The 27,420-nt window shown below is 51.5% G+C and overlaps 2 protein-coding genes across 3 annotated transcripts in view; one reads left to right on the top strand and one right to left on the bottom strand.

Annotated features, from left to right (window-relative positions):
- The window catches only part of SGSM2 (small G protein signaling modulator 2), a 54,862-nt gene extending 41,541 nt beyond the window's left edge, over window positions 1-13,321 (top strand). The window contains exons 18-23 of one of the 2 annotated variants that reach the window (XM_027861962.1): window positions 212-294; window positions 670-779; window positions 3,318-3,414; window positions 5,170-5,337; window positions 5,933-6,038; window positions 13,025-13,321. In XM_027861962.1, coding sequence (XP_027717763.1) covers window positions 212-294; window positions 670-779; window positions 3,318-3,414; window positions 5,170-5,337; window positions 5,933-6,021 — 547 coding nt within the window. In that variant the 3' untranslated portion in view covers window positions 6,022-6,038; window positions 13,025-13,321. The remainder of the gene's footprint in view (window positions 1-211; window positions 295-669; window positions 780-3,317; window positions 3,415-5,169; window positions 5,338-5,932; window positions 6,039-13,024) is intronic. The other variant, XM_027861963.1, reaches the window with a different exon arrangement.
- A 13-nt stretch (window positions 13,322-13,334) lies between these two features.
- The window catches only part of MNT (MAX network transcriptional repressor), a 22,923-nt gene continuing 8,837 nt past the window's right edge, over window positions 13,335-27,420 (bottom strand). Inside the window, 4 exon segments of the mRNA XM_027861964.1 lie at window positions 13,335-17,403; window positions 17,542-17,773; window positions 24,500-24,529; window positions 27,415-27,420. The exon segment at window positions 27,415-27,420 is cut by the window's right edge and continues 37 nt beyond it. Coding sequence (XP_027717765.1) covers window positions 16,745-17,403; window positions 17,542-17,773; window positions 24,500-24,529; window positions 27,415-27,420 — 927 coding nt within the window. The 3' untranslated portion in view covers window positions 13,335-16,744.

The following is a 27,420-nucleotide window of genomic DNA, read 5'->3' as shown; positions in this document are numbered from 1 at the left end:
CTGGGTGGTGATGATAATGGTTTCTTCTCCTCTTTCTCCTTCTCCTCCTTGTCCTTCTCTTCCTCCAAAAAAAAAAAAAATCCCTAGCACTATTCTCGATACATTGTAGATGCTTAATAAATGCTTATTTGTTGAGTTGATGGGGAAAGAGAGTGGGCCTGAACCTCGGGGTCAGTCTCGTTGACTAATTCTGCTTTCCTGGGCCTCACAGCTATGTATGGGAGCATCTGGATGTGGGCTATGTGCAGGGCATGTGTGACCTGCTGGCACCCCTCATGGTCATCCTCGACAATGGTGAGGGCTCCTGGGAGCCCAGGAGAAGTGGGAGGGAGGGTGGTGACTGGGACTTGGTACTCAGGGGTCCTGGGTGGTGATGGTAGGGTGGGGCAGGGCAGGGGGTGGGGTTGGTGTCATTTTATCTTATTGGCCACTGAAGCCAGAAAAGATGCAAAGCTGGTTCCAGGACAGCTGGGGTTCAACTCTTTGGGTCTCAGTTTCTCATTCTTTGAAGTGTGAATCTGGTCCCTACCTTGTGCCAGCCTTTTGACACAAGGTTTGGGTGGGAGAGATGATGTTTTGGACTCAGAGGCCTCAGGACACAGCTGGGAGATGGCCAAGGCAGTAATGCCCTCCCCTCGCTGGTGGCCCCAACACCCACTCTCCCATCAGATCAGCTGGCTTATAGCTGCTTCAGTCAACTCATGAAGAGGATGAGCCAAAACTTCCCCAACGGAGGGGCCATGGACACACACTTTGCCAACATGCGCTCACTCATCCAGGTAGGTACCTGCCACCTCAGCCGCCTGCAGTCCTCATCTGGAGCTGTCACATCCTGTATCTCTAGCCATGGATCAAAAGTCTATAGAGTAGCAGAGCTTTGAGGGGCCTGAGAGATCATCCAGTTCAACTTTTTCATGTTCTCAGAGGTCCAGAGAGGGGAAGGGGCTTGTCTGAGATCACACAGCTAGGAAAAGAAGCCAGGGTTCTGGACTTCCTAATTTAGTTCTCGCTGGTCATTGCTACTAAATCATGTGCTCCACTGTCTTTTATAAATGCTGTAGCTGCTCCAGTTCCTAGTAAATTGCTTTGCATGCTGTAGGTAATTAATAAATGTTTGCTAAAATCTTGAGAGGTATGACTAGCCTCTCAGGTAACAATTGGATATCAAATGCTTTCTGAATACAACACTCTGGGGATACAGAAATGGCAAAAATCATCGTGCAAATATTTTTTAAAATAGCTTGTAGGTGTAATTTGCTTTCATTTTTAAATGTGTTGTAGTAGTAGTCGTGGTGGTGATGGTAGTAGTGGTAGTAGTAATAGGAGTAGCGGTGGTGGTGGTTGTGGTAGCGGTAGTAGCAGAGGTAATAGTAGTAGTAGTAGTAGTAGTAGTAGTAGTAACCACTAACATCTAGTGTTCTAAGGTTTGCAAAGTGCTTTACCCATATTATCTGAGATAGGTGATCATTATCTCCATTTTACAGAAGAGGAAACTAAGGCTGATAAAGTTTTTATGACTTGTTCAGGATCACACAGGCATTTATTAAGCACCTACTATGTGCCAGGCACTGTGATAAATGTTATACAAATATTATATCATTTAATCCTTACAACCCTGGGAGGTAGGTGCTATTATTATTCCCATTATACATTTGAGGAAACTGAGGCAGACAGGTTAAGTGACTTGCCCAGGGTCACAGTCAGTAAGTGCTTAAGGCAGAATTTGAACTCAGGTCTTCCTGACTCCAAGTCCAACGCTTTATCAACTGGGCCACCTAAGTGCCTATTTTATTAATGTATTTTGATTTTTATACTACATTCACATCCCAATAATGCCCCCAGTACCCTCCTTTATAAAAGAAAAAAGATATTATTATTATTATTTTATAATTTTTCATTTAATTATACATCAAATTTGTTAATGAAATGGAGCTGGGAAGGATGGCTTACTGAATGATAGAATTAGATCCAAAAAAAAAAAAAAACTTAGTAAGTGTGTGTACTAGGTTGACTAACTGAAATAATAAGTAATAAGATTAAATAACAAATAATAAGATTACATTTATGGGGATAAATGTAAAAAATGAAACTTGGATTCAAAAAAATCAACTTCATAAATATAGGGTGGGGGAGGCAAAGGTAGACAGCAGATGTTTTGAAAAAGATCTGGGGGTTTTAGTGGACTGCAAGCTCAAGGGGAGTCAGCAATATGATGGGACAGGAGGAAAAAGTCATTGTGATCTCCACTGAGATAGCCTCCAGGAATGAGATGGTGATTGTCTTCCTGTGGTCAGACCATACTTGGAGCATGGGATTAAATTCAGGCCTCTGTGTTTTAAGAAGCCATTGCCAAACTGGATAGTATCCAGAAGAAGTTGGTAAGGCCAGGATGGTGAAGGACCTCCTGCGTCCATGCCATCTAAGGAGGGTTGGAGTGATTGGGAAAAGACTCAGAGTGGGGAGAGAGAGAGAGAGACAGAGTCATAGACTGTCTTCAAGTATTTGAAGAGTTGGTGGGTGGGAGAAGGCTTAGCTTTGTCCCGTTTGGCCCAAGAAGGTAGGCCCAGGAGGAATAGGTGGACCGAAGCTGCAGAGACCAATCTAGACTTGAGATCGGGAAAACCTTGGGCTCCCCAAAGTGGGTGGGGCTGGCTCCAGAGGCGGTGGGCTCCCTCTCCTTGGCCATCTTTGAGCAGAGGCTGACAACCACTTGTGAGTACTGCTTTCAGGTCTGGGTTGACCTAGAAGGCTGCTGAGGTCACTTCTAGTCCTGAAGTCATGATTCGGGGCATCTGTAATTCGCTTTAACGTTGAAAGGATCTATATGTCATTCCTTCACTTGGGGCTGGTGTTTGTATATCAGGGGGCAGCAACTGGAAAGTATAATATTCCACCAGTAGGGTGGGATTGAATTTTCAGACACCTGCCCAGAGAAGACAAGACAGGGAGGAACAGAGAGGGCAGTGAGAACAGGAGAGACACAGGTAGACTGCCAAGAATGCCACATGAATATAGAATGCCTCAGGCAGACAGCGAGGTCACACATACAGATGGATGGTTTTGAAGGGGTGTCTGAGTGGCTGTGGGTGCATGTCTCCAACCATGTGCATTCTGACCGACAGCTTGTGGTCACTTCCCCCCCCATCTGTTTTTCCTTCTCTCGATCTCCACCCTGTCCATTTCCCCCTCCTTCCATCTATCCTCCTTCCTTCTCTTCCTCCCTCCCTCCTTTTATCCTCCTTCCATCCATATCTCCCTTCCCATCGCTCTCTTCCTCTTTTTCCTCCTCTCATCCTTTCCCCTTCCTCCTCTTCCAGATCCTGGACTCAGAGCTCTTTGAATTGATGCACCAGAATGGAGACTACACCCACTTCTACTTCTGCTATCGATGGTTCCTGCTCGATTTCAAGAGAGGTGAGAGAGGGAGAGAGGTGGGGGCGGGGAAAGGGGTGAAGGGTAGTGAAGGAGAGAGAGACAGAGAAGGAGGGAGGGAGAGTGAGAGAGGAGACAGAGAGGAGAGAGAGAGAAATTGAGACAGAGAGACAAAGATGGGGGAAGGAAAGAGGAAAACAGAGAGAAAGAGATGGGTGAAAGAGGAGAGAGAGAGAGAGAGAGAGAGAGAGAGACTATTGCACAGTCCTCTCTCCTAGGGATCTCTTACTGGGGATGGAAGATTGATCAAAGGTGAAGTTAGATGGAGTACGGAAAACAATTCAGACAGGAAGGTATTACAAAACTCACTATTCTCATAGGAAAGATACAAGAAGCACACCCTTGGGTCTCAGCTTAGGCCTAGGTCACATGGCAGCATAGTAGTGGAAAGCTACAAGGAAAGATAGAGACCATTTAGTCCTGCCCTCTCATTTAAAAAAACAGAATTTTGTCAATATCTTTTGTTTTTTAATTTTTCAGTATTTCCCTCTCCCTTCTGAGATAGACATCCTTTATAACAATGAATTTAAAAAGAAAAAAAAAACAGTTCAGCAAAACTAAGCAATAAATCAGCAAAGTCTGACACTTTATACAGTGTTCCATATCCATAGTCTCCCACCTTTACAAAGAACGGAGGGAGGCACTTTCTTCTCTCTCATCTTTGGAGCCAAGGTTGGTCATTAGAGTTTCACAAGCTTTTTGGTTTTGACCATCTTGTAGTTTTTCTTTCCATTTACATCACTGGGTATACCATCTTCCTGGTTCTAATTACTTCACTTTGCTTCAGTGCATTTAAGTTTTCTCACGCTTCTCCAAATTTCTTCACATTCATTGTTCCTTACAGAGCAGTATTTTGTTACATGCACGCCCACAGCATGTTTAACCATTCTCCAGTCAATGGGCATTTACTTTGTTTCTAGTTATTTGCTACTACTGTAAGTGCTGCTTGAAATATATTGGTGTACATGGGTCAGTTCCCCTCATTTTATTCGTTTGTTAGTCTGACAGTCTATCCATTCATCCATTTTTTTTTTGTTTGTTTGAAACCTAGTTGCCCTCCCTCACCCAGAGGGAAGTGCAGTGGCTATTCACAGCATGATTCCAATGTTGATGGGCATGGAAATGTTAACCTACTCCATTTTTCCAATCCGGACTGGTTCACTTTTCTTTAGGCAGCCTGGTATCCTTCCACCCTACCCGCCCCACAGCCCCTGCCCCAGGGCTCACCAAAGGGTTGTCCAGCTTAATACAGACGCTAAACCAGCTTTAGCCCTTGTGCTGCTCAGAACTCTCAAACTCCAATGATTCACCAACCTCAGCTTCTCTATCAGCAGCAGGGATTACAGGTGTGCACCCCCACACCCAGTCAGCTCCTTTCATTTAACAGGTGAAGAAATTGAGGAGAAGTGGCAGAGCCAGAATTAAAACCCAAGACCTCTCTCCCTAAAGCTAGTGCTCTTTCCCCAATACCATGGGGCCAGACCTTTGGCTTCTTTGGAATTGAGCTTCCAAGAAATTCAGGGCCTTCCCCCTCAAGCACCAATGAGCCCAATTTGCTCAGCAGATCTGGTAGAGAGTGAATGAGATTGCCCACTTGATGGTGGCCTCGGATGTGAGCACAGAATTTTCTTTACTGACTACTGGACCTCTTTACAGGGTCCTAGGACCTTGTAGTCTTCTCTCTCAGGCTTAGGGATGTGTAACTCATCTGCCCCGCCCCAATCTTCCCCAATACAGAGCTGCTCTATGAAGATGTCTTTGCTGTGTGGGAAGTCATCTGGGCTGCCAGACACATCTCTTCTGAGCACTTTGTCCTGTTCATTGCCTTGGCCCTGGTGGAAGGATATCGGGAGATCATTCGAGATAACAACATGGACTTCACAGACATTATCAAGTTTTTCAATGGTATGAACCTGGGCAGGGACGATGGAGATCACCAAGACACAATGGCCAGTGTGTTTTTGCGGGTGGCATAGCAGATGGGAGCTGGCAGCAGCAGCTATATGTTTTCAGAGGTCACTGCATCCTAGGATTACAGGACTCAGGGTTACAAGAGCCTGCTGTGACCATCTGGTCCAACCCCCCATTTTACAGATGAGGAAACTAAGGCCCAAAGAGGCACAAAGTCATGCAGGTAGTGAGTGACAAAGCTGACATTTGAATCCAGGTCCTTTGACTGCAGATCCAGCTGGTTCCAGCTCTGAATCTAGGGTTCCTTTGACTGGCTCCATCAGCTCCCTCCCACTGCTGGCCCCAAGCAGGGAAGCTTCCTGGGAATTGAATGTGAATTGTGAATTGAATGTGAATACATTCAATGCCATATTCTTCTGGACAGGGCAGATAGCATCCAAGCCTCCCGGCCCCCCCTCCCCCCATCTGCCTGGCCTAAGGAATAACCAAATAAGGATAGGGCCAGTGGGTTCTAATTTGACTTTCTATCTATTGCTGCTTTCCCAACCCCGTTCTACCACACATACCTGTTGGCATGTACTCCCTGCAGAACGAGCGGAACACCATGATGCCCAGGAGATCCTGAGGATAGCCAGGGAGCTGGTCCACAAAGTACAGACACTGATTGAAAACAAGTGAAGCTGGCAGTGGCTTTGGTGAGAGAAGAGGAAGAGGAGGCAACCGTGGCTGACCAGGCTCTCCCGGCCCCCTGCACAGGGCAAGTGGAGAGGGTGGCCCTGTGGGGACTATCAGCACCCTCCCCCACCCCACCAACCTGAACCCAGAACCATGCTTCTGAGGCATCTGCCATGTAATGTAGAAAAATAAGTAATTTGGAGATTAAGAGATTGAGAGACTCCAGGCCTTCCCTTGAGTTGAGCCAGGGCTAGCCCACGGGACCTGCCTTTGGGACAGAGGGAGGAATGACTGGCATGTATAGAGCTCTCTCTGGATCTTGGCTGGGGGCAGCCCACACTGGAGCCCTGAAGCCTCAGGCCTATGACAGACACTTTCTGGGACAACTACCTCCCTTCGCACCCCCGCCCCAGCCCCAAAGAAATCCATTTCAGGGTCACCTTAGGAATAGACAGAGGCCCCAGGCAAGACTACTAGACACCTTGAAAGGTGTCTTGCCCTCAGGGGTCTAGCATGTAGAAAGGAATAGAGACCCATGGCTCTCTGAGGACCTAGAATCTGGCCTGAGATGTCCCTCTTGGATAGAGAGAAGAGATATTCAGGCCAGACTTAGGATGACTCTAGAGACTGCAGGGGGCAACACCCCACCTAATGCCCTCTGTTCCTTGTCTCTTCAAAGAAGCTGGGGAGAGGGACGGGTGGTCAGGCAGCTGCCCTCCTAGGCATAGTCACACTCCCCGTTTTTCTGGAGGCCAGACATACCCTGCTACACGATAGGGATGGGTGTTGGACCAAGGCTCTCGAAGACTAAGGGTGGGAGAAATTCTGGAGCTCCCTTCATGGGTGTCCTCTGCATTTCTGTGCCCATGTCCCAGTTTCCCAGTGGGATCCAAGAGACTAATTCAGGGAAGATTTGGTAGGGAGGGAGGAATGGGCAGGGTACAGCCTGGAGCTGTCCCAAGGTCCTCCAGCATTACTGCCTGCCTGCTTTTATAACCCCTCCACCAACACACCACCTGCTCCAGGCACCAGCCCCTGTGCACAGATATGCAAGTGTACCTCCCTTAGCGCATTCAGCTGTCCGTGGTCCTGAAAAATATGTAAAGCGAATCTCTAAGGAGAGCTCCTTTCTTAAAGGCTCCTAATGCAAATCCTTTTCTAAGAGCAAAAGCTTGAGCCCCAACCTGCTTGTAAATCCAGATTTCTGTATGTCATTGCTGAAACAGCACTTGCCTGTATGGAGAAGGCACAAGAGGTAGGAGACCACCCCCTCAGGGACCCTCCCCCGGAGCTCCAAAGAAGCCCAGGCTGCCTCCTTGCTCCCCTTGAACCCCACTCCAGAACATCCCCATGGAGTCGTACCAGGATGCTGGATCCTTCCACCTGACCTCACTGCTCTCCCTTGACCTTGCTGCTACTTGGCCAAGGCAGAGGGGGAGGGGGAGGTAGGAAGGCAGAGAAGCTCCAAGGGCATGGCTGGATCACCCCTAGGGTGGGGGAATGGGAGGGGGGAATAAGGGAGATTGCCTCTACATATCAGAGCCTTTCTAAGCCTCTGACCGACTAGCTGAGGCCAGAGCCCATAGCTGGGCACCCCTGGAGTCCTCTGTATTCTCAAGTGCCAACACTGCCCTAGGCTTGGAGGGGACCTTGATCTTGGCCCCCAACACAGCCGATTCTGTGGAATGTAGAGAAGCATGAGCAGGGCTCCTTGGGCTTCCCTCCCTCAGGATGCCACCTCAGATCAAGCATCTCTCAATCCCGGGGATAGAATGGGGGCTAGACTGCCCCTGCCTCCAATTGTAGTCTCCCCTCTGGAGGAAGTCCAGGAAGGGCTAACCCCCCAGGGCCTCCCTGCTCTTAGCATGCTTACTGTTATTCTGCACCCAGTTTCCTCCTTCTCCGTCTTCCCCCCCCCTTTAGGAGCCAGGTAGGTCCTGTTAGGTGAGAGGGGCATAGTGAAGGTGCACTTGCCATTTGGGACCTTCTGGAGTTCCTCTGTGGGCCTGCCGTGTCATTTACTAGAAAAAAGGGGAGATTCCCTTGTCTTGGGAGACGAATGCTATCCCTGGCCTGACCCTCCTCCTCTGCCCCCAGAGTCTGCACTGCCTGTTTAAGGGCCTGTCTGCCCCATCATCCTCTTGTGTACCGTGGGCCCCACAGCTCATGCCGTATGTGTGGGTGGCACATCTATGATGCCACATGTGCTGTCATGCGCCTGCCTTAGTGACTGGTGTTTGTGAGGAGCAGTAAGATAGCTTGGTTGGTTTCTTTTTTTTCCCTGGCTCAGATATTCTAATGCTGTCCATTGTAACAAAACCAATAAACACTGAGTTTGGTGACAGCTGGTGAGTTCGGGGCTTCAGTGATCAATGGATCGGGGAGTGGCACGAGGTGGGGTGAGGGGAAGGGCTGACTTAGGAAATGGAGCAAAGGAAGGGTTTTATAAACTCAGAAGCCCAAGGGAGAGAGCCAGGGTATCCTCAGCTTGAGGAAGTGTGCCAGTCTTTCTTTGGAAGAGATGGAAGGTGAGCATAAGGGTAATTTCAGGTCACGAGACCTGAAGAGGCAGTGCTGTGAAGTGTTGAACTTGGCATCACTGGACCTGTCCACTTCCTGTGTGGCTTTGGGCAAGTCATAACCTCTCTGGATTTCATGTTTGAAGTCCCTTTGAAATCCTTTCCAGTTTGAGATCTCAGAAATATCCACTGGAGAATTCAGAAATACATCCAGGGGATTGGCTCCAGGCCTACCATTCATGTAGTGCTGAGAGAAGGGAAGGGGGAGTCTGAGTCAAGTTACACCTTCTTGGCCTTGCACAAATATGGATGTACCCACACGCGCTTATCCCACATTATTCAGGTCAGCCTTCCCTGCACTAAGGGGACAGAGCTACTGACTTGGATAAATTTTCAAACTGTCATGCAGGTGCCTCCTCTCCCACCAGCTGGTGGACTGACCAGCAGTGCTACCTTGGCACTCAGAAATAAGTTTTTAATCCTAGTATAGACCTGGATTTGTCAGATGGCAGGCCCTCCCTCATTCAGGCAGAGTCCGTAGCCCCAGGAAAGCAGGCTAGGAAGGAAGGGATTTGCACCAAGGAATTAACCCCATGACACTCTTCAAAGCTCCTAGTGACAAGAGGAATGGGTGAACTGGGAGGGGGGACAAAGGGACCAGGGGAATGAGAAGCCCATCACAGTCTGCAACTTTGGCAGGGGACCCAGTCTCTATGTCTCTGTCCACCTCTATCTCCTTAACCCCAGAATCTGAATTAGCTGCCCCTAAACATCAGAACAACACTTCTTGCACATTTTAAATTTTGGTCCATAGCTGGGATTTCAGGAACTCCCAGTGTGGAAACTCCCCTTACCAATGCAGATCAGCACCTGCTCTGCAACTAATAACCTTAGTTGCTTGGAGCATAAGTGATTTGCCATCTAGCCTCAATACCACACTGCTACCTGTATAGTAAGTGCTTAATAGATGCTTATGAAGATTGGAGGCATTGTAACCCCAGTACTGGAAATTAGTGCTATCCTATAAGAAATCAGCTGTGGAAACCTCCCAAAAATTCACCAGTCAGCTTAAAACTTTGTCAAATACCATTTCCTCCTCCACTTGATGCTGAAGGCTCCTTCCTTCTACTTCTCCAGCCCCTCTGGGTTATAATTTCCTGAGTTTTAAAAGAGAGCCCAAATATTTGTTTGAGGAAGATGTTAGATCTCTGAGTGGTGGAGAGGAGGGTGGAGTGAGGAAGAGCATATGTAATTGATGTTTATAACATCTCCCTCATGGCTTGTTGTGAGGTTCAAATAAGATGAGAAAGATTATAAGTGTAAAAGAAAGAAACAAAGAAACAAAGAAAGAAGGAAGGAAGGAAGGAAGAATAAAACCTTTTGAAGACATTGGGATTATAAAAAATCATAGGGCTATAAGAGACCTCAGAAGCCACCTTTTCCAACCCACTCATTTTACAGATGAGGAAACTGAGGTCAAGAGGAGATGACTTACCCAAAATTATATACCTAGTAAGTGATCAAGGCAGGATTTGAACCCAGATCCTCTGTGTCCAAAGCTAGGGCTCTTTCTAATGTACCAAAATGCCTTTCCTCAAAGTGCACAGTGATTATGGCACTCATTGCTTCTTCCCTCTGCTACCCAAGCTTTTCAGTACAATGATTGGGCTTGGGGTGTGGGGGGAAAGGAATGAAGGTTTTGGGGCAAAGTGAGTTTTTGGTCCTAACACCATGGCTATACTCAGCACAGCCATAACCAGGGCAGGCAGGCAAGGACCTTTTCCAGGGTGCTGAAAGTTCCCGAGTGCTAACATACTTGCAATTCTTTAACAACGAGAAATATGGATCGAAGTTAGCAAAGTAATTAGGTGAGCCAGGAAACTACCAGCTGGTCCCCCAGACAGCATCTTAGTCCCCCCAAAGGCTCCGCTCAAGGTGATCTCTGCAAGTACGTGAGGGCATATATAGTGCTGCTGCTACTTGTCACAGGTACAGGGAGTATTAGTTTTGACTCTAGCATGCAGACCAGAAATTCATCCTTAATTTCTCTACTGTTATTTTTTCAATAATCTGGCCCCACACCTGGGTGAAGAGTTTTTCGGGGCCTTCCCAGGTCTTCAGTAGGTTGTCAACAACCTTTGACTTCCACTATCATCAGTGGTGAAGCGACGGAAGAGAAATGTCCTCCAGAACATCCCCAGCAGTCTTCCAGGGCTCAGTTTCCCTATCTATAAAAGTATGGAGCTGAGCTAGAAGACCCCTAAAATCTCCTTCCAGTTCTGACATTCTAGCCCCCTTCCCCAGCTCAGCTGATCAAAAAAGAAGAGTCTTACTAGGAAAACCTCTACTTGGGAAGCCTTCTCCGAAGGTCTCCTGGGCCAGTGAAGTGGCTTTGTAGTTCTAAAAACTGTCAATAGGGGGAGCCACTGTCTCATAAATAGGCATAGCACTTGGCGACCAGATGTGAGATGGAGGACCAAATCTTTTGGTATTGTTTTACCTTTAGGTTTTGGTTTTGGTTTCTCAAAGGGGTGGGGAGAGATGTGAGAAGTAGGATGGGACAGGAGGGTAAAGTCCAGTCAGGGCCCCAGGATGGCCGATCTATCAGCACAGAAATGAGAGCACAATAAGTGTGTGGGAGGTCGGAATTCAGTTCAGAGTGATATCCAACCAGAACGTCCCCTCCCTTGTGATACCCAATTCATTCACATTTCCTTTGACATCTTCCCCACCCCTAATGCTGAGATTCAAACCACAGACCCACCACCTTCCCCAAGCTTCTGAGTCAGCTGGTTTAGAGCAGAACTCTAGGGAATTGGCTGGGAGTGGGCGAAAATGACCCATATGCAACCACCTCTCAGAATCATCCTAGCCCCACAGCTGCAGAAATGCCACAGGGGTCCCTACTCCCCATTCCTGGGTTCAGAAAACTAGGGTGACCTGCAGAAAACCAACCAGGATATTTTCTCTCAGACTCTCCCACTGACCACTGTGGGGAGACAAAACAGCTAACTCATAATTTTTTAACTTGGGAGGGGTTGAGAGGTACGACTCATTCACCAGGAGTACAGTCAAGGGGGAGGAAATCTGCCCTGAGATCCCAGTCTTCTAGGCTCTTGCAGAGGGAAACATGTCCCAGGTTGAGGCCACCTGCCCCTTGGCCGGGGGTGGGGGTGGGGCTGCCGGTGCCCTCTAAATTCTCTACCCTGGGGCAAAGCTCTGAAGGTCTGCCCTAGTTATACATACCCCTGAAGGCAAATGGTAAACTGAGAATATCTTTTCATTATAACCCTGAAGAACTGATATTGTTTTCCCCTCAGCCCCACTCCTTAGAAGCAATCAAGAATATTTGTGACTTAAAGGCTTCCATCAGATCCATCTTCTTCTCACCTCTTCACTTCACGTTTTCCTTTCCTCACCCTCAAACTCAACGGTACCTTTTAACCTCTCCATGGCTAAAGAAGTGTCTGGGCCAATTCTCCATCTTCCTCACTTCCAACTAGCAAACCAGAGCTGTCTCTGCTTGGTTGAGGAAGTCTTAAGATCGAGGGTGGCCAGCTCCATGAAAAATATGGTTAAGATGCTACCAAGGAAAGAGAATTCAGACAAACTGATTCTAGTTCCAGCCCTGCTGGTGAATGGCCATGGTACCTACCTTGTGGACCCTAGGAGTTTCCTCTTCTATCAAAGGGAATACCTGCTGGTCTGCTTAAAAGGGTGTTAAAAAAGATCACACAAGACAACAGGCACTCACATTTTATGTTTTAAGGTTTTCTCAAAACCAGGAAGACCTGGTTTCAAGTCCTGCCTCTGACACAGGCTAACTGTATGAGCCTGGGCAAGTCACTTAACCTGATGCTTTGGCAACCAGGACTCTGCATTGCAGAACAAGTGCCAAACTACATTGGTATGCCAATGAAATTCCAGGTCTGGTTCCTAATCCGATCCCTAAGGTTTACAAAATGCTTTCCTTATAACCCCAAGGTAGGATGGCGGAGTCAGGAAACCTGGGTTCCATTCGCAGTTACTGCTATTTACTGAACGTGCAACACCCCAGCAGGTCACATAAACTCCTTCCAATTCATGAGGACGATGGGTGGAATGTGCCTTTGAAAAATCCTAAAACAATGTAGACGTGGAAAGGAGTGACAGCTGTGGCTGGGGAGGGGGGCGGCATTCAAGTGCTGGGGTGGGGAGGACAGTGAACCTTTAGATTTAGAGCCAATTATCTTGGCCAGGGTGGCTAGTCAGGTCCCAGAGTCAAGATCTGAGTTCAAATCCAGCCTCGTACACTTACTAGCTGTGTGACCCTGGGCAAGTCATTTAACCCTCTTTGCCTCAGTTTCCTCATCTATAAAATAAGCTGGAGAAGGAAATGGCAAACCACTCCAGTACTTTTGCCAAGAAAACCCCAAATGGGGTCACAAAAAGTCAGACACAACTGAAATGACTGAAGAACGATCTCTAGGCCAATCTTTGTTTTACAGAAGAGGGCACCAAGGACCAGTGAAGCAGCGATTTGCCCAAAGTCGAACAGATGGTAAACGACGACATGAGGATTCCAACCCAGGTTGTGTATGCCCAAACCCAGCATTCACTGCTGTACCACATGACCAGCCCAGAGAGCCCTGAAGGCAATCTGTAGTGGGGCCGAGACCAGGCCATGATCTGAAAAGTGAATGAGGGGTTCACTCCCTCTGCCTCTGTATCTCTGGCTCTGGGTGTCTGGTCCCCCACCCCCTCCCCTAATAAAACAACGGGGTGTCTGCGAGCCCCCGACTCACGCTTCAGTGCAGGTTTATTTGTTTCAATGTTTTATTCCAGGCAAGTGCTTTTACATGGGGAGTATTCATGTCCCGATACCTAAAGTCTTAGAGCATGAACAGCCACTAGAATACAGCTCAATAGTAAAAATACAATATGTACAAAATTAGGGTTTTTGTAGGGGTTTTTTTTTGTTTGATTTTTTTCACACAGCAGATGTATCCAAACACATAAAAATCTCTACAGTCCGGGGTCTCGAGGGTTCAGATTTCCGGAAACAGAGACACAGTGACTGAGTCCTCACTGTAAACAAGGGCCACCTCTTTGGGGAGGGGGGCGCACCCTGAGGAGGGACGGGGGCTCATCCTGGAGAGGGCAGGGCCTAAGTGTGGCCCCAAAGCACCCCACTGTGCTTGCCCTGCCCACTGGCCCCCTGAGGACCCAAGCCCATCGAGGTAAAGACTCCCAGCCAGTGAGCCACTTAGAGAACATAAAAAAATAAAATAAGCATGAGAGGTAAGATGTGTGAGTGTCTGTGGGTGTCTGTGTGAGTGTGTATGTGTGTGTGTCCCAAGTCAGAAGGTCTGGAGAGAGAGGCAGGGCTCAGTGTCCCAAGGGTGGGGCAGGGAGGGCCAGGGCTAGGCCTGGTCCTGGTGGCTGCTGAAGGAGACACTCCACAGGGATGTGGCTAGGGAAGCAAGGGGACAACAGCCCCCCAGTGGTACAGCATCACAGCGTTCACCAGAAAACAGACCACAACATCGACGATACCCACCGGAGCCACTCGAGACACGGTCAGCACAACACAGACCCCCGCCCCAGGTGCCTGGGGGGCAGGATGAGGTATCTGGGCACGAGCCCCGGGAGGGGGGGGGAGGCACAATTTCAATTCCATTCTTGTCTGGCCATGAGCGCTGGTGGCTGATGGAGGGGGAGGGGAAGGAGGAGAGGAGAGGCCAGATAGCCGAGCCTCCCCACCCACCCTCTCCAGACAGAGCCACCTGCCTCCACACCCTCCCACCCTGCCCCGCCCCGCCCCCAAGGACCTAATGCCTACAAGGCTGCTCCTCCTAGGACAAAGTGGAGCTGATGACTCCGAAGACGATAATGGGAGGCCACGGGGTGGAGGCTGAACCCGGAAGGAGAGAAGCTAGGCATGAGTAATATGTGCTGGTAACATCTAGGCCGGCCCCTCTCCCAAGGCCAGGGGCTGAATGGAACGGCCTGCTTGTACATTCCCCAAAAGGCAACTACAGCAAGCAGAGGAAGGAACTGCCTAAAATCTCCCAGTCCAAAGAGGGAACTGAAAGTGGGTCTGGAGGCAATCAGGGCTGCCTTCCAGGCAGATCCACTCTGGGGTCTTTGAGGCGATCACGTTGCCCCACGACACCATACCTAGCCAACCCAGCCTCCAGCACGGCACTACACACGTGAGACGTAGAGCCCCACGGCTTCCCGACAGTGCTTTCTACCCGAGGGCACACACCCGGGAAGTCCAGGTGCCCGACACAACTCCCATGAAGGCAACGAGTACATGAATATAGATGTGCCTCAACGGGTGTCTGAGTGTACATGTACGCGCACGTGTTTTACACAAGGTCACTTGTAATAACTATGTGAAAAGAGACGAGAAACCAACGCTAGTCCAAAGTAGACTCACTAGCAGGGAGGGCCGAGGAAGCAGGCCCCTCCCTCCCCCATCTTAAGCCCCACTTCCAGCCCTAGCTCTTTGGGAGCTGGGGTTGGGGGAGACAGGGCAGAGGGCTGGGCAGTCTCTTTCCCCTTCTTTCCCCTCTGAAGGGATGCCTGAGAGCCATCCTCAGGGAGAAACTGAGGCAGCAGGATGCTAAGGTGACTGTTCCCCAGGCTCAGTCCGAAGCATCAAAAGTAAACCAGAGAGGTGAAAGAAAGAGGGGTGCAGGAAGGTAGAGGACAACCAGAAGGAAAGGGGGGGTCCAGGCTACAGTTACTGCCCATTTTTTAGTCTTAATGTCAAAAAGGCCAGTTTCTGATGTGATCCCCAGTCCTTCCCAGGACCTAGAAGGATGCCTGGACCTATGCAGGAGCTGGGAGTAGGGTCATCATTGCAGATTCACCTCCCCATGGGTGTCACCATCTGGCCAAAGGGTCTCCTGAACTCAGCCCAGAGAAGAATCCAGGACCCCAGAACCCAAACCACAAAGCCCTTCCTCAAATTCAATGCAGTGGGGGAGGGGCACCAAGAAGCACATACGCATACCTGCACACAGACATATGCACACAGACTGAGCATGCACAGATACACACATGCACACATGTCCACCTATCGGAGCAAAGGAAAGGAGAGGGGACTTGGGAGGTATGGATCCAGACCCTTGCCTCCCTCCTCCCATGCTCGGTCTCTCTTCCCTACCCCTGAAAGGATCTGCCTGGGGGAGAGGGCCCAGAGAAGAGCGGAGAGAAGGGAAGGATCCAGGTCCAGGGACGCGCTCTCAGGCCCCATCTCTGAATCTACATCCACATTAGGGCTAGGGAGGCCCAGATCCATAGGGACTACATGGGGCCCACCCCAGAGGCCCCAAATCAGCCTGGCGTCCTAAGGTCAATCTGTCACTGTATCTTCCTCAAGAGCAGGGGTCAGGGATTTGGGCAGTGGAGTGGAGGGTAGAACACACCGGCAATGAACCCCCATGGGAATCTCCCTGGTTTTCTCTTTCATTTGGTTTATTATTAGTAGAGAATTGTCTTAAATAGTTTCTACTGTAACAAATCCTAGTGACCTCAGATGGATCAATCAGACTAGCGGAGGCTGAGGGAAAGGGTGTTGGGGCAGCCCCAGATATTGGGGCCCATATTTAACTTCCCCCTCCCACCCAGCTCCTCTGGCCCATCACTGTGTTCACAGCAGCCCCCACCCCAGATCTCCACGTAATGGTTATCCGGACAAAATGACCTCAACAGCACACCCCTGGCCCAGGCCTGGCTAGAGAGCCCCCGGGGTGTGGGTGGAGAGGGCCCCCAGAGCTCAGCCACCTCACCCTAGAGAGCAGTAGCAGCATCAGCAGCACACGAGGGGGGACAGGGAGGAGGGAGGGACAAGGGACGAAAACCAAGAACGTCACATCCACAGCTCACTGATTACACTGAGGGGAGGCGAGGCAGGGACAGAACGGGAGGAGAACGGAAATCGAGGCAGCCACCAGAGCCACGGGGACCACGCTCACCAAAGTGTCTCTTGGGTTTTTTGTCAAGTCCAAATGCAGCTGGGCCAGGCCTTTTCCCCTGGTGCCCTCCTGGCCCAGCTCAGAGTGGGGAGAAGGGCACACCCCCATCCCTTCTCTTTTCTCTCTGGGCTCAGTCTCTGCACCCTGCCCTTCCCCTGAGGGCAGGGGAGGGGGCTGGGCTGGAATGTGTGGAGCTGCTTGGTTGGGGGGGGTGCCAGGGACCTCCGAGTGATGCCCCCTTCAGGCCAGCTTCAGGGTGCTGACGGGGAACGATGGCATGGTGACCATGGTCACTGGGTTTAGGACCGTCTGGCCCACCAGCTGAGGGTGGTGGACCACCTGGGCACCCACAGCTGGCTTGGCCACGACCGTGGCTGGTGGCCCCAGCCCGCCTGTGCCATTGACTTGCTGGTGGGAAAGGGTGTGGGCGATGTGGCTCACGGCCACTGGCTGTGGATACAGGGGCAGCTGGGAGCCCAGGTGGGCCACGTGGTTGAGGGCTGCAGGGTGGACAGTGATGTGGCCAATGGGGGGTGTGGCAGGTGCCAGCTGCACGGGGCTGGGGGCCGAAGGGGCGATGTGGGCGATGTGCTTGCCCCCCGGGCCCTGAAGCACATGGTTCACAGTCTGGATGACCGAGGCATGGGTGGTGGCCGTATGCGCGATGACCGTCGAGCCCCCTCCCGCCGCGGCCACGAGGTGGGCGGGGGCCGACACCAGGGTCTGGGCAGCAGCCGCCGGAGGAGGGGGCTTGTGCTGCAGGGCCGGGGCAGCGGGGGCAGTGCTAGGAGGCAGGGGAGCTGGTTTCAGGAGCTCAGGTTGTGGCCGCTGGCTCAGCTTGGGCAGCCCTAGGGCTGACCGGTCGTCCTCCATGTCTTCATCCATGTTGTCCTCACCTTCTGTTGGGGGGCGGCGGACAGGCCAGGAGGGGAAGAGAGGAGAAGGGAACAGGGTCAGGGAGCAGAAGAGAGCTGAGGCTGTCCTGGGGGGAGAAGGGAGGACAGACGGGGACCCTGGAGCCCGGGCGGGGGCCGTACCTGACGCGGTGGAGGTGGAGGCCTGGTCGTCCTCGGGCTGCCCCGCCTGCCGCAGCACCCGCTCCACCTCGAGTGCGTCCATCCACTGGCTGAGCTCGCGCTTCAGCTCCGCCAGCTGCTGCTGCGTGGCTATCTTCTCCCGGGCCAGTCGCTCCATCTCATGCTCATACTCCTTCTCCTTCCGTTTCAGCGTCTGAAGGACGAGGAGTTGGGGACACACGGAGGAGTCATGCTCAGCACCCGAGCGGACGACTGCCCCCGCAGCTGGCTGGATGACAGAGGTGCAACGCCTCCACGGTGGGGGCAAGGGGAGCAGCTACAGAGGCGGCTGGGGAGGGGCCACGCTTACACCCGCGGCACCGGACTTTACCTGGGGACACAGCCCAGGCACACAACCCAAACACCAGACCTCGGGAGAACCACTGGGAACCTCTGGGGCCAGGTCTGGGATTAGTGCGGATGGCAGTTGTTTCCCGAGAGCCTCGGCTTTCTCCTGAAGGTAACGCACTGCCCGTTGCCCACGTCTGTAAAGGGTATCCACGGCCCCAGCTCGATAGCGTTGAGGGTGGGCCTGGTGCTCCCTTCTGCCCCCTCCCTATTCTAGTGCAGCCTCCCCAAGATTCAAGCACCATCTTTTCTCTGGTTCCTTACATCTGAAGTCTGCAATTTTATGTTCTCACCCTCAGAAAGCCCCTTCAACCATCATTTTACCTCCCCCCACCCCCAATCCCAGCTTCTCTGATGCCTGTACCTTTCCCTCTATCCTAAACTAGAATCCCAGCAACCTCAAGTCTGCAAACATTTGTTAAGCATTTACAGTGTGCTTGGACTCTAGGGCTACCAAGGCAACACCACCAGGAATATGTCCCTGCCCTCAAGGAGCTTCTGTTCTCCACTCTTCATTGCCGTTCACCCACACTCTAACTTTTCAATCACTCCATTTCCCTGCCTTTTATCTCCACCGGCTACCAGCTATCTGCCAGCCAGGTCACAAGAGGGTCAGTAGGGCACAAGACCCCCTGAGGGCAGGAAGGAGTCATTTTTATCTTCAGTTCTGCAGCACCTGGCATCCTGCCTGGGCACAGCATGGCACCAACTCTCCACTGAACTTGGAGGGCCCCCTCCCAAACCATGACTTCCTGCCTGTCAGCTCTTTCATTCCTCCTCTGGTGCCACCTAACTCTTGCAATCTTCTTTCACGTTCCCATCACATACTTTCGGCTACATTAGACTCTCTCCCCTATCTCATATTTTTCTGCCTCCAGGTCTTAGCTATTCCTTATGTTCATAGTATCTTGCCCCTGCCCTGCCTACCTTGATGAAAGTCAGTGCCACTTCCTCCATGAAGGCTTCCCTAATATACTCCCTCACCCCAGTTGGAAAGAATCTTTCCTCCAACCTTAAGTCACATTCTGTCTCTCTGTTTTAGGTAGAATTTGTGAAGATGCATTATCTCCCCTGCCCACCAGGAGGTTCCACTCTCTTATTCAGCTCTGAATTTCTCTGACCTTGCCTAGCACAGTGCCTTGGGTACAGTGGTTTAGTTCTTAACAGGCCACTTTCTGCCTTTGATCTCCTGTCCCCTTTCACCACCATGCCCACTGATCCACGGCTGGGAAATGGCGGCACCCCATAATTTATTTTTTCTGTTCCTGCTCCCAGGCTGGGTACAAGCCCACATGTAACCACACCACTGTCACACCAGAGGTCCGGCAATCCTGCCACTTTTCTTGTAGCTCAGAAGGCCCATTCTAGATCTTCTCTCCCCTCAAGCCTCCCTGACCCCACTGCACCATTCTACATGAGGCAGATTACCTCACTACCTACCTTAATGCCAAGCTCCTCTCACAATCTACCCTTAGCAAATCCAACGTGAGCTGGAATTCCTTCCCAATTCCCCATTCCCAGTCATCCCTCCTTTCAAGCATCTCCATTCTCTTTCCCCACCAGCACCCTGCCCTTCAAACATGCACAGATATTTTCCCATCACCAACCCTTCTCCTCCACATTGCCCTAGCCACACTTCTGCAACTGGGGAGTCTGTCCCTGTCCCAACCCCTTCTTCCCCTCCCATTCTCTGCCTCACACCCCGACTTCCATTCTCACCACTCTAACCAAAGCAGCTCTCCTAGGTGTCACCAAGGACGGCATTCTGGACAACTCCAGAGGCCTTCTCCAAGTATGTGTTCTCCCTGACCCCAAGAAGCAGGGCATCTCCCCTGAGAGACCGCGCCCTTCTCCTCAGCTGACTTTGGGCCCATTACACTGCCTGGGGGCCCCTCTGCTCCTTCTGTCTCCTCTGCAGTTCCTCCTGTTCATCTTGCCTCTTAACTGAGGATTTTCTTCAAGGCTGAATCCTTGGGCCTACACTCTTCTCTCTCTCTCCAAATGCACCCTTAAAGAACTCATTTATTCCTGTAGCCTCCACTACAGGTGACTTTCCTATGTTTATCTTCAGTCACTTTTATTTGGAGGTTGCACCAACCACTCAAACAGGACATACCTAAAACTGAACATACCATCTTGCCTTCAGACTTGTTTTTCTCCCTCACTTCCCTATTTCTGCTAACGATCCCACAAAACTCCCAGTTATCTGGGCTCAGGGTCTTTCATTCTTTCTTCCTCTTCCTTCTATAATCAGTCAGGGAAGCTTGTTAATTATGCCCTTAAAATATCTCTTAAAGAATGCAAACAGAATGAATAAAACCAAACTGAATGCTGTGGAATTATAGTCACCAAGATTGGGCCCAGAAGAGAGCTGAGAAAACAGGCCTCTCTCCCTTCACTGCACAGGTGGGAGACTTAGACTATCAGACACAGTCATGTGGTGGTTAGTTTTGCGGAACTTTTTCTTTCTTTCTTCATCTTTGTTGCGTGAGATAAGGCTAGCTGGATGGGGGAGGGGTGGTATATGTGAATATGTTCAGAAATCGATGTATGAAGCCATCTTAAAATGAGAATCCTCTCCTGCGGCTCTGTGGATGGTCCTTTCCACTCCCACTGCCACCCGCCTAATCTGAAGAAAGATCTTTATCCCTTCACATCTGGACTACCGCCACAAATAGTCTTCTACCTAATCTGCCTGCCTCACATTTCCAGAGACAACATGGTGGAGGAAAAGGAACCCACGGCCAAGACTCTGTTCCAATATTTGCCAGCTGAGTGACTTTGAGGGACCCAGCTCATCCCTCCCAACCACAGCTTCCTCATCTAGAGTTCAAGTTCAATGCTTCCAATGACCACCAATGCAAAACAGGACTCCTACAGACTTTCATCAGCAGCTTCACAAAGTGTGGCTGAAAACACTGGTGACCCCCACCTGGTGCCCAACAGTTGGTGAGCCTCCTTCCAAACTGAGCCAGGCTGGCCCTCCTGCCACGCCTCATTCAAATTCTTGCCATCTTGCTAAGAGCTCTCAGAGCTTGGGTTTCACTGGCACAGTCCCTGAGGAGCCAGGGTCCTCACAGACTTATCTCCATAGCATGAGAAATCATCAGACCAGGGCTTATACGGAGGTCCCACTTCAAATGAATTGGATTTCCATTTCCATACACTTTACACCCAGGTGTACAAACAACATCGACAAAAGCTATTCTTTTTTGGGGGGCCGGCAGTGTTTCGAGGCAATTGGGGTTAAGTGACTTGCCCAGGGTCACTCAGCTAGTGTCAAGTGTCTGAGGCCAGATTACAACCCAGTTTCTCCTGACTCCAGGGTCCGTGCTCTATCTACTGCACCACCTCGCTGCCCCGGATGACAGCTGTTCTTGCATCCCTCAAACATGCCTGCCCTGATGTCCTCTGGGCTTCCCAAACAGGAACGCCAGCAGGAGAGCTAATCATTCTGGTGGGTCGTCCAAGCTGGAAAGACTTCAGGCCAAGCAAAGGCAGCATGTCTGATGTCTTTGAACCAACAGAGCTAAGTTCAGGGGAGCTCACCACAAGGCTGCTCGTCTCTGCTTAGATACTGAATAAGACAGACCCCAAATGGGACACACCATCCTGCCCTCAAAGCTGGCTCTTCCCCTACCTTTCTTATTCCTACCAATGAGCCCATGCAGTTATTTTTAAAATTACAGCAACCCAAATAACATCTGCTGAATACCCAAGGGGAAGACCCACTCTGAGGAAATCACCGGGTCTTCAAGTATTTCGAGAATATTCTAGGCTCTCCTTGTCCACTGCAGAACTTTTCAGGACTGACCTCCAATGGCCTGCAGACAGCATCAAGTCCACAAGGTTCTCACCCTGCCCTTCCCAATGTCCCTCCTCTTCCATCCACTCACTCCTGCTGCACCCCCCCAGCAGAGCTGCTCCCCACTGTGATCACTGTTTGGACCCCACCCCCCCCACCCCCCCGCCATGCCTCTCCTTCCCCTCCATCTGTCCCAGCCTTACCCATTTCAAAGACCCAACTTCAGTCTCATCTTCTCTATGAAACCTTCCTGGAGCACTGCCGTCTATGCCAATGTCATCTCTGAACTGTGACAGCCCATGTGTCACATTAAGAAAATTAATTTCTCATTGATAAAATAATGTCTTGCCTTTCTATAGTGTGTGACAGTTTACAAAGTAATTTCCTTGTAAGCCTTTCGTGGAGTAGGTAGGATACCATAATTCCCAATTTACAGGGATGAAAACTCAAGGTCAGAAAAAGGATCAGGCTCCTGGCTCCAGAACTGGGAGTGGCCTTGAACATCATGTCATCCAACCCCCATATTTTGCAAATGAAAAAACTGAGGCCCAGGTGGGGCCTGAACCAGTTCAGACTGCCAAGTTCTTTCTACTACACAATGCTGCCCCTCTGTGCCTCTCAACACTTGGTTAGACTTTCTTATACAATTACTTTTCAAGTTTCACATGTATCACATTACTTCCCAAGCCAGACATAGGGAATGAGGATTTGGATTTATTTTGTATCCACTGCCATCCTTGAAGACCACAGAGAAGAATGGGAAGTCTCAGGAACACTACTTTGGAGGTCATGGTGGCCAACCTCTCAACTTACAGATGAGTAAACTGTGACTTGCCTAGAATCAGTTAGCTAGCAACTGTCTCAAGTGGGACAGAAGCTGAGGTTCCATTCAATGCCTCACACCAGCTACCTTCTCTGTGTGAACTGACACAGAGAGAAAGCAGGAGAATTAGCAAGACAGTACTCATTATGTCTACCACAAACCGACATGAGAAGAACTGAGACAAAACGGTATGTGGGGACATTTCAACAGCCCAGGTTGGTCCAGGAAAAGAGTGAAGGTTCCACCCTTCTTAGCAGAGGTCGGGGACTATGGGTGTGGAATGTTCCAAATCCTGTCAGACCCAGTCCACATGTAGGCTGGTTTTGCTTAACTTTTTTTTGTTCCCTTTTTAATCTTTTCCACAAGAGGTTAATGAGGTCCATTACAAATTTGTGTTATTTTAGCTCAAGTGGGCCCTCACTGAAACAAGGCAATCCTTTACCTCCCAGCTAACTGATTCTCCATCCCACTGACCACAATACTGACTGGATGGGGCCCTAAATGTGGAGTCAAGAAGACCTGGGTGAAAATGTCACCTCAGATACTTACAGGCTGTGTGAATCCCGGCAGTTCATGTGATCTTGGTTTGTAAAATGAGAGGGTTGGACTGGACACTTTTAAAGGTCCCTTCTCCTAAATCTGTAACCCGATTCAAGCCACCAATAGCACTCCCCCCAACTAGCTGAGGACCTGAGAAAAATCCAGGTCACCTCATAATCCTTTGACACTACCTCCTACCATCTTCCCCCTTTACTCCAGTCTCTTCACATGTGCTGCTACCATCCCATCCAATCTTTTCCAATAGATGGAGCCTAGCTCTCTCTAGTCTTCAACTAGCCCTATCCACTGGTTCCTTCTCTGCTGTCTACACACTCAAGTCTCCCTATCCTGAGAAAACCCTCAGCAGATGCTACCATGCCTATAACACTACCATCTTCTATCTCTCCTCCATGCACTCGACAGAGACAATCTTCTGTCTCCCATTTGGGTGCTCTACAGGCCTGGAACCCTCTCCCGATGGCCTGTGCTTTGTACCTATAAACCCTTCGTAAGCGTTTGTTCATTCATTTGCTTCTGCCTTTCGGAATCCCTGGTTTCCTTCCAGCCTCAACTCAAGAGCTCATACCTCCTTCTGATCTCCCAGCCTTCACCCTCAAGTTTACTTTGTATATATTTCGTGTGTGTGTGTGTGTGTGTGTGTGTGTGTGTGTGTGTGTGTGTGTGTGTGTTTCTTCTATTAGAATGAGGCAGAGAGCATCCGGGCATACCAAAGAGAGCTTGGAGTATTAGGACCTGAGTTCAAATTCAGTCTTTGTTGCTCAATCCTGTGTGGCTTGGGCAAGTCACCTACCCTCTGAAATGGGGAACTTGGATCACATGACCTGAGGCCTCTTCCACCTCTAAATCTAGGGTCCAGTGATCCACTCTTATTCATCAATCTACCACTGGCTTGCCCCCTTTCCATTACAATGTCTCAAATCTTTTCTATGCATTCTCTTCCTAGAGAGCAATACAGGCTGGCAGCCAGAGCTCCAGAGGCTCAGGAAGAACAGCTGCAGTTTTGCAGACAGGTGGCACAGTGGGTAGAGAGAACACAAGACCTGGGACTAGAAGACCCGAGTTCAAATCCAATCTCAGATGCTTATTTGCTGTGTATCCCTATCCAGGTTACTTAACTTTTGTCTGCCTCAGTCTCCTCATTTGTAAAGTGGGGGGAAAAATAGAACTCACTCCCTTCCTTGTTGTGAGGATGAAATAACCTTCGTAAAGAGCTTCCCAATCCTTACAGCCCTAAGTGCTATTAGCTATTATTGTGATTACTATTACACCGGGATCAGGTGGGAGGTTACTGGGGAAAACCAGGGTTTCTGATTCAACTTGCCGTCCAGAGTCCGCTGGGAGACCAGTTAGGGAAAGCCCCTCCCCCACTCCGGGCCGTGGACAGAAGTTTCCAAGCTCCAGCAGGATGGAATCTAGGCCTCTATTCCCTCCCCATTTGGTAAGAGCGATCGTTTCGTTTCATGCCCCTGGAGCTTCGGCGGCGCCGGACTTAATAAAACGCTCGTAGACTGATGACGCGGTGCCCCTGGCAGGGGGACTGGTCGTGGGCAAAGACAGGAATGGTCCTCCACCCCCTGACCTCCAACTCAACCCTCTTTTTGACACCGTCTCTGGCCGGGCTGAGCCTCCGAGAGCAGCGCTCTCTGCCTCTCTCCTCCCTCATGGTCAATTTCAATCACGTTTCCCCCACCTCAGGCGCCCCACCTCCCCGTGCAGCGAGCACGCGCGCTCCCACGCGGAGCCCAGCTCCGCTGCGTCACGTCACGGCGGCCAGCCCATTTGCTGCACACCCCCCCCCCCGCGCCCGCACCCAAGCCCGGCTCATTCCCACCCAGCCAATCAGCGACCTCGGCTCCGCCCCCTACCCGTGCCGGGAAGCGGCTTGGACTCGAGCCAGCCCGCCGGTCTCCCCCTCCCCCGCCCCGCCCGGAAGGACGCCGGGAGTGGGGGGAGGAGAGGAAGAAGAACATCCTCCGGGCCACAGCGCATTAAAGGATAATTTAAAAAAAAAAAAAATTCGCCCCAGTGACATCAGAGCAGCGACCGAGCGGCCGGAAGCAGCCGTTAAACCTAACGGCTATCCTGGGGTGGGGCCGCCCGCCGAGGACCCCCCAGCCCGGCGCCCACGGGATACAGGCAGAATGACGTCAAGCCCTGGCCCTCTCCCCAGTCTGACGAGCGGAGCCCAGAAAATGCCGCCCCCACCCCCGCCCGGAGCCTCCAGCCTAAGTCACAGCGGAGCAGGCTCCGCCCCCACCAGGAGGGCAAGGAGGGAGACCCGAGCTCCTCCCAAGCCCGGCCGCCTCCGCGACTGCGCTTCGCCTCGGGCGCGCGCCTCCCGCTCCCCTCCCCACTCCCCGCCTTCGCTCCATGAGCGCGTGCACACCTGCGGGACCCCGACGGTTTCCAGGGAGACAGAGACTCGCGGCTGCCATGGCAACCGTCTTATCTGGCGGCCCTGGCAGCTCGAGCGCCCCCCCCCCCCCCCCCCCCCCGCGGGGGCGCCGCGCGCGGGCGGGGCGGGGGGGGGTCCTCCCGGGCAGGAGGGGGGTATTTTTAAAGGGCGAAGAGTGACAGACACCGCAGCCGAGGCAGGAGACCCACACCGGCAGCAGGACCCGAGGTGGAAACGAAGTTCAGACCCATCCGGGCTGTGCAAGCTCAGACATAACGCTTCAACCCCTGGGGCCCCAAGTTCCTCATCTCGGGGAGCAAGGGGCTGCTCCAGAATCGTGACTTTGGAGCCCAGTAGATCTACCCCAGAGGCCATCCAGTCAGTCCATGCCCCTGTTTCCAGGATGAGGAAGCTGGGGTCAGGCGGGGTGAAGCTCATCCATTTAGTTAATATCTCTCAGTGGGATTCGAACCTGGGGCCCCTGTCTCCAAATCCAAATCCAGTCTCTAAGGCGGTTAACAATGCTAAATCCATGAGTCTATTAATCTGCTCCCTTCTCACCACCTACCATTGGCCTGCCCAAAGGTATGGGAACTGTCCTACAGCTACAACACACTGCCCTCGCCCTGCAGGACTCCAGGTCCAGCTCTTTTTGCCTGGCTCAGAAGTATCTGACGCAATCAGGGTGGATTCCTGCAGTGTGACCTTAATCCCCTGGGTGCAAGGTTAGTAAAGGACCAGGGCCCCTGGAGAAACCTACACACAACTCCTGTGGCAAAGATCCGATTGCTCCATTCACACCCCAACCCCAGTAGGCCTGCTTCATGTAAGCCAGTGAGATCCACCACCAATCCCCCCCCCAACCCCCCCCAAACCCTGGGGCAAAGAAGTCCAGTTTGGAAAAAATGGCACTGCAAGAGAGAGGGGTCTTCTTAGCTATGACGTGAGGTAGGAGGCAGAGTCAGTGGCCTATTTAAATTCTGAATCTGGCCCAACAGAGTAACTCTCATTTATATAGTGCTTTCAGGTCTGAAAATAGAAGTGTTTTCCTCCCAACAACCCTCTCAAGCAGGAAGAAACATTGATTTTGAGCTGGAAAGCACCTCACCATCTTGTCCAACCCGCTCATTTTACAGATGTACGGAAGGGCCCCGAGGTTGTGATTTGCCAATGTCACACAAGTAATAAACAGCATCGCTGCATCCCAATTAAGCACAGGGACCTGGGGCTCTGCCAGATAAAGGGCTTCACACAAAACAGCTGGCAAACTGTTAGCGGAGATGCGAACCGGGTCCCGACCCCAAAACCGGGGCTCTTTCCTACTAGCCCTAGAGGCTCCTCCCCAAAAAACCTGTCAGTCACTTTCTCGCCTCTGCCCGCCTTCCCACCCATACGATTCCTTTTGCAATTAAGAGGGTGCCCCCACTACCGGGGGCGTGCAAGAGCTGCCCCTGAAGCCTTCCCCCGCCCTTCCCGGCTAGGTCTCGCCCTCCTCTCCCTCCCTTCCCCCAGCCTGGGCGGCTGCGGCTGCAGCTGCACACACAGCGCGCCTCTGCTGGCTGGCTGCTCCAGTCCCCTCCCCCTCCCTCCTCTTCCCTTCCCCCGGCAGGGAGGGAGCCCCGCTGACGTCAGCGCCAGCCCGGGCCATGTGCTCACTGCCCGCGTGGAGGAGGGAGGGGGAGCGAAGGAGGAAGGAGGGGGAGCGGGAGCTGGCGCTGGAGCCGGGGCCCAAGGGGAGGGAGAGGAAGCTGCTCCAGCAGCCGCCGTTGCGCCGCCTTCGCATAGGCCCAGCCGGCTCTGCCAGCCCGCCTTTAACCCTACGGCCCAGGCCTAGCGTCCCTACTCCCACTCCCCCTCCCCTACTCCCCCTCCCCCCGGGGCCTCCAGCAGAGCCCTCTCCACCCCCCC

The sequence above is a fragment of the Vombatus ursinus genome, unplaced genomic scaffold, assembly GCF_900497805.2.
Source record: "Vombatus ursinus unplaced genomic scaffold, bare-nosed wombat genome assembly UNPS02014768.1, whole genome shotgun sequence".
NCBI lineage: Eukaryota > Metazoa > Chordata > Mammalia > Diprotodontia > Vombatidae > Vombatus > Vombatus ursinus.
The sequence above is the reverse complement of the archived record's forward strand: the minus strand, read 5'-3'. Positions and strand labels throughout refer to the sequence as shown.